General features: G+C 38.5%; 1 protein-coding gene across 2 annotated transcripts in view; it reads left to right on the top strand.

Annotated features, from left to right (window-relative positions):
- SUCNR1 (succinate receptor 1) overlaps positions 1-7,117 on the top strand; it is a 34,557-nt gene that overhangs the window by 22,801 nt on the left and 4,639 nt on the right. For both annotated transcript variants that reach the window (XR_003570339.1, XM_027875973.1), the window contains exon 2: positions 1,715-1,888. Coding sequence is in view for 1 of the 2 variants with exons in the window: in XM_027875973.1 (XP_027731774.1) it covers positions 1,886-1,888 (3 nt within the window). In the remaining variant the exon portion in view is untranslated. The remainder of the gene's footprint in view (positions 1-1,714; positions 1,889-7,117) is intronic.

The raw sequence follows: 7,117 nt of genomic DNA, 5'->3' as shown, positions 1-7,117 counted from the left end.
ATAGATAGATAGATAGATAGATAGATAGATAGATAGATAGATAGATACATAGATACATAGATACATAGATACATAGATACATAGATACATAGATAGCCGACTGGATGGATGAATAGATGGAAAGACAGAAAGATAGATAGATGAATGAATGGATGGATGGGTAGATATGTATATATTTATATGTAAAGTGTTGATAACTATATTTCAAATATAATTGGTTTCCTTTGCAGTCCTATGGAGTATTTTACTTTACGCATTGAAAAGCATGATTCGGACAAGGGGTCCATGGACTTCACCAGTTTGCCCACAAGGTCCCAGACAGAAGAGATGAAGCAGCCCTGGTCTATATTAAGAGCAGCTTGCTTCTAGGTGCAATTCAAAGTGCTTGTTTGAATGCACTCAGGTCACACCTGTCATGTTTATTTTGGCTGTCACTCCCCTTTCATTCCTGGGTGTCTGCGGCATTCTTTTTGCGCTGAATGCCAGAAAGCTAAGAAACGGGAGGCTGGTAGTTTAAAACTTCATTGCCCATTATACAGAAAGGACAGTGAGAGAGCTCTTCATTTGCTCCAGTTTCTGACAAGTCAGCTTTAGGATAACCTATGTATAAGTCAGGGATAAAAACACTCGATGGGAGAGATGCAACCAGGAAGGGTAGCTTAGAGATTCAGCCTTGGAGCCACACACTCCTGAGTTCAAGTCTTCCTTATGACTCTCCCTAGCTGAATTTCTTGTCCCCACACCCTTAACTTTCTACCTGCTACATAGAGAAGGAGAGGAAGTAGAGCACAGTGGGAAAAAAATTGGATTTGGAGTCAGAGGACCTGGGTTCCAATCCTGCCTATCTTATTGACTATCTTTGTGACTTTAGCCAAATGAATTAGCCTCTCTGGACTTTAGTTTCCTAATCTTTAAAGTGAAGTGGAACAGCTAGGTGGCACCATGAGTCAGGAAGACTCATGCTGAGTTCAAATCCCACCTGAGACACTTCTTAACTGTGTGACCCTGGCCAAGTCACTTAACCCTGTTTGCCTCTATTTCCTCATCTGTAAAATGAGCTGGAGAAGGAAATGGCAAACCCCTCCAGTCTCTCTGCCAAATGGGGTCAGGGAGAGTCGACTCAACAACAACAGAGTGCAAAAAGGGTAGGGTGGGGTGGGGTGGGGTGGAGGTTGCCTAGATGGCTTCTGACGTGCCTTTCCAGCTCTAAATATATGATCCTCTGGTTCAGGGATGTGGTTCAGTGGATAGTGCACTGGGCCTGGAGTCAGGAACACCTGAGCTCAAATTCAGCCTCAGCTACTTACTAGCAGTATGACTCTGGTCAAGTCACTTAACCTATTTCCTCAACTGTGAAATAAGGAATAGTAATAACATCTCCCAGGGTTTTTGTGAGAATAAAATGAGTTACTATTCGTAAAATGGTTTGCAAACCTTAAAGCGATATTAGCTATTAGCTATTATGATCCTATGGGAAGGATGACTATAAGGTCATCCTTATAAGGTCATCTCCCAGTGCTAAAATTATGATCCTGCAAGGTATTAATCAGCTCTGATTAATGCTCATGTGAGAAAGCTTATGAATGAAAATACGAAACCCTTGGCTAACGTCTGTATTGCGCGTGAGGGAATTTAAGTATCAGCTTTTCTAAATCTTCAGTTTATTCCTCCTCCCTCATGAAAGAGTTAATGGCCTTGCGCCTCCTCTTCACAGGAAACTGCATGCAGGTTTGCTTTGGCGGTCAGAGACATAAACTCCTCCATGTGTTTTGAATGATTGCATGATATGCAAATGAGTTGAAATAAGGCTCTCCAGCTGTGGTCCGGCCAGCCAGAAGCATCAGTCGGCGCTGGGCTGCTGAGGAGTGCTTGTCCATCTAGAAGAATGGTAAGCTACAATTTCCCTCACCCACGGGAGTCCGATTTTTGTCATGTTATGTTGAGCCAGCAGCTAGTGGCCTCCCTGGAAAAGTGAATGGTTGGTGTTTTGGATAATGCTTCAACCAGGGCCAGCTGAGCTAAATTCACTCCAAAAAGGGGGAAGGGGGTAATTCCAAGTAGTTGATTGTCAACTTGTAAATTGTTTTCTGTCTTGAGGGTTAATGTCAAAAGCACTGAACTCTCTGAAAATTAATGCCCTTTTTGGACAAAATTGCCAAAGCCTTGGTTTAGCTTATGGATGATGTTAGTGGTCTCTGACAATGTTAAAATTTCACTAAATTTAGTAAGTGGAGTTCCTGAAATAGCTTATGTTATTTAGCAGGGGAATTACAGAGGACAAACAATATTAGGTTTGCTAGAAATATATGTTATTATTCTGACCGTTGACTAGCAACATATATTGAAGAAGTGTTTTATGGTGATGATGTGTATCATTGTTTGCATTTAATATGAATGCTACTTTAATATTACTATTTATTACAGTGTCAAGGGAAAAAGAAACCTGAGGATATTTTGAAAGGAAAAAAAAAACTCCCATTTTGAAGAACTTAAACCACTCTGTTTTCCAGAAAATATGACCTAAGATGCCATATGAATATATGTATAAGGAGTCACATGATTATTTGTAAATACAAGGACCTAATAAATATTATATCAGAGCATAGAATATTAATATTTTAATTCTTTGACGTAGGATGTCATTTGCACAACAAATGCAAAGTGGTCAAAATCTTAATGGTTTTTCTTTCCCCCAGCATTCAAAGAGTTTTAATAATTGAAAACCCTATTAAATAGAAGCAGTTACTTATTTTCAGCAGAGGTAATCCACCTTGGATTGCTTTGGAAGAATCAGTCTCGGGGTTCTTGAATATTCTATGGGTAGAATGCTTTGCAATCTTCAAAATGCTATATAAATACCAGCCATTATTTCGTTACCATTATTATTGGTTTTGTTATCGTAAAATGTTTTAACACATGGAGAAATTCATGAACTGATTATTCCAGTCTTACAACATCTCAAATGTATTTGAAATGGTTGCAAATGCATTTTGTGAAATAAAAAACTTATCAACTCATAGAAAAAAAAAAGCCAGTAGGAAATTACAACGTAAATGTCATATTGAATGTTACTCAAATGCCCAGAGGAGTAACTGAATGACTGCTGGCTGCTTTCACAGAATTTATATTTTTAAACTGATTAACCCATTTGTGTGAGCATGACCTCTTATGAAGCTCTGGCACCCCAGGCATGGTTGGAGAAATAGCTCGGAGGACTCGGGATTCCCTTTTCATCGCCATTCTCCTCCCACCATTTGAAGAGCCTCCGAAGGGAAATTTTGTAAATTAACTTGTAGCCAGTTTGTCATTGTTTCTACTGCTTTTTATAAGCATCTAGATGCACAAATACAAGTGCCAATTCTTCATGGGAAAAGACCTCCGGATTCTATTAAGAGTGGGAGACAGGGCTATTGTATGGAAAAAGAAAGGTCCTGGAAAGCATCTTTGGAGCCTGTAAAACATTTGCAAAAACAGCACCCCTAATGATTATTGTCATCATTCCACTATCTTTTGGTGTCTAATGAACTAAATATTGAGGGTCCTGAGAGGCTTAACTTATCCTTCAAGTATTGGCTTTAAGTCTTTGCAATCTCCCATCTATTAGAATAAAACTAAAGAAAACAGTATGGTGATGCCTTTATGAGCAAGGTAACTAATGCCAGTAGGCAGAACCAGCTGACCATTTGTGACCTCTTCTAGCTCTGGTCTCTCGCATTGGTGTTGCCTTCATCTTCAGTGTGAGGGGAAGTCCGAGGATAAAGCTCCAACCCTTGGACATTCCCTCGCCCTTATCTTCTGGTTCTTCCTGAGGGTTCGCTGGTCATCTGAATTCTAGTAACACTGGCTTTTCCTGTTGCTATTATCCTTCAGGGTAAGGACTTGGCCCGCCCTTTGTGTCTCCCTTACACATTCAGGCAGGTTGGGAGAATACACAGGGGACAGAACACTAGGCACTGCCTAGCAAGAGGTGTGGAGGGAGGTGGGACCAGATTGTACGCGGGGAGGATGGGGAAAGGGAGGGGAGAGGAGGCACTCATGTGGGCACAAAATTAGGCACAAATGTGATTCCTAAACTAATAATTTTTCATTTTGGTACATGAAATTTTTGTTTCAAGCCAGCCCATTACATGTTCATTTCTTAAAAAGACTTTTTAAAACAACTCTATAATGCTAACTTTTATTTTCCTCCATCTCCAAATATCTGCCCTCCACTCCTACTCAGGAATTACCCCTTGCAACAAAGAATTTTTAAAAAAATAGTAGAAAGATCAATTAACAAAACTAGAATGCATCAGCTCAGTCTGATGCAGCATTCCACACCAGCAATATTTCACCTCTCCAAATGAGGGAGGGAAGTATATTTTCCCATCTCTTCTCCAAGGCCAAGCTCAATCATTACCGTTATATAACACTTGGTCTGTTTTGGGGGTCGTTCTTTCCATTTATATTGTTGTAATAATGGGAATGCTTTCCTGCTTATTTTACTCTGTATCAGTTCTCATTAGTCTTCACATGCTTTTCTGAATTCTTCAGAATTGCTCTTTCTTAAGATCTAGGAATATTCTGTTCCATTTACCCTCTCATAATTTATTTTGCCGATCTCCAATTGATTAGCATCTACTGTGTTTCCGGTTTTTTGCTAATATTGATAAAGGACTACTACGAATATTCTGGTACATATGGAACCATTATTTCTGTCTCTGAGCCCCTTGAGATAGATATATAGACTGTCTCAAAAGTCTTAGTTTTAAACCTTAATAGCTTAAAACCACACTAAGACTTCTGGGTCACTGTATATAAACACACACACATACTTACATATATATGTGTGTGTATATATACATGTGTGCATGTATATATACACATGTATGTGTGTGCACATATATAGGTATATGCACATATGCATGTATATATGTATGTATGTAAACAGGGTGACTCAAAAGTCAGTATAGTTTTAGGCTATTAAGGTATGTATGTATATACACACTGTGTGTGTGTGTGTATGTGTGTGTATGTATGTGTAGCAGCAGGATCTCATGGGCATTGTAGTTACTTTTTTATTTTTAGCATAATTTCAAGTTACTCTCCAAAATGGTTCCTCTCACCAAAATCTTTAGCATTGTCAAATGGTTCAACATAAAAACGGATAAGATTTTATCAGTGAGAATGCCACAAAAGCTTTGAAAAGCAGTAACATCTGCCTTGACACTGCTCCTTAAGGACCATGGGTCCTTTCCATGTCACTTGGAGCTGAAAGCTGCTATATGTATTATCTCCCCCATTAAAAAGAGTTCTTTGAGAAAAAGACCATCTTACTTTTCTGTCTTTCCAGTGCTTATCACAGAGCTTTTCACATGGCTTAATAAATGCTTCATTCAAAATGCTCTAAATCACTATTGATTAGAGAAACGCAAATTAAAACAACTCTGAGGTACCACCTCACACCTATCAGATTGGCTAATAGGACAAGAAAAGAAAATGATAAATGTTGGAGCAGCTGTGGGAAAATTGGAACACTAGTGCTTTGTTGATGGAATTGTGAATTGATTTAGCTAGGTTGGAGAGAAATTTGGAATTACGCCCAAAGGGCTGTAAAACTGTGCATACCCTTTGATCCAACAATACTACTGCTAGGCCTGTGTCCCAAAGAGATCATAAAAAAAGAAAAAGGACCCACATGCACAAAAATATTTATAGTAGCTCTTTATGTGGTGGCAAAGAGTGGGAAATTGAAGTATGTCCATCAGTTGAGGAATGACTGAATAAGTTGTGGTATATGAATGGAATGGAATACTTTTCTATAAGAAATGATGAGCAGATGAATTTCAGAAAAACCTGGAAAGACTTAGATGAACTGACGCTGAGTGAAGTGAGCAGAACCAGGAGAACGCGGTACACAGTAACCGCAGCATTGTGCAATGATCAACTATGATAAATTTAGGTCTTCTCAACCACACAATGAACCAAGACAATTCCAAAACACTTATGATGGAAAATGGTATTCACATTCAGAGAAAGAACCATAGAGTCTGAATGCAGATTGAAGCAGACTATTTTCACTTTTTTGTTGTTTTTTTCTTTCTCATGGTTTTCCCCTTTTGTTCTGATTCTTCTTCCACAACATGGCTAATGTGGAAATATGTTGAACATGTTTGTACATGTATAACCTATATCAGATTGCTTGCTCTCTTGGGGAGGAGGAAGGGAAGGAAGGGAGGGAAAAATTTGGAACTCAAAATCTTACAAAAATGAATATTAAAAACTATCTTTACATGTAACTGGAAAAAAATAAAACATTATTAAGTGCAAAAAGGGGGGAAAATAAAATGGTAAACTGAATAATAAAAAAATTAAATCATTCAATAGTGGAACCAATTTGCAGTTCCACCAACAGTGTCCTTGTGAGCATCAAAGATAATATGTATGAAGGGCTTTCCAATTCTAAGACTATAAAAATTAGATATTGCTGCTGCATGTATTTTCAACCACTGTACCCAAGATGGCGCTGCTGAACTTGAGAGCACTGGTGGATGGGTCTCTGGTTTGAACTTTTGCATTTACCTCTGACTAAGGGGGCTCCTAACTGGAACATTTGGGAGGAAAATATAAGGGGAAATGTTGCATTTTTAAAAGGTTTGTGCTGGGGGACTTTTTTCCTAGCATGTTTGCTGGTATGCCCCATCTTGTCCCCATTTTTTAGGTCCCACATGGTATTCTATGATTGCATGTAATTGATACAAACTTATTCAGGAAAAATTCCTCTTTCTTCTTCAGGGGACACGTAATAAATTTAAAACGATTTCTAGAAGCCGTGTTTGTCTCATTATGCAAGGAAATCTCTGAATAAAGAAGCAACAAGTGGTACTTATATGTTAGTTAGACTTATCCCATATTGCAGTTCCCAGGAACTTCCTCAAACCATGGAAATCAGCTCTTCCAAACTTGACAAATGGGCTTGTTTTGTGAAAGCTTCAGGATTAACGAACATCAGATGTAACTAATTTTGCTTTATGTTTGCACTTGTATATTTTTTAGAAGATAAAATGCCCACTCTTATTTTTAGTTAATTTCCCAAATTACAAGGTTGAAGGCATTGCCTGATTGTCCTTAAGCCTCA

This window comes from Vombatus ursinus, unplaced genomic scaffold (genome assembly GCF_900497805.2).
Source record: "Vombatus ursinus unplaced genomic scaffold, bare-nosed wombat genome assembly UNPS02014810.1, whole genome shotgun sequence".
Lineage (NCBI taxonomy): Eukaryota > Metazoa > Chordata > Mammalia > Diprotodontia > Vombatidae > Vombatus > Vombatus ursinus.
This window is presented reverse-complemented; position numbering and strand designations above follow the sequence as displayed.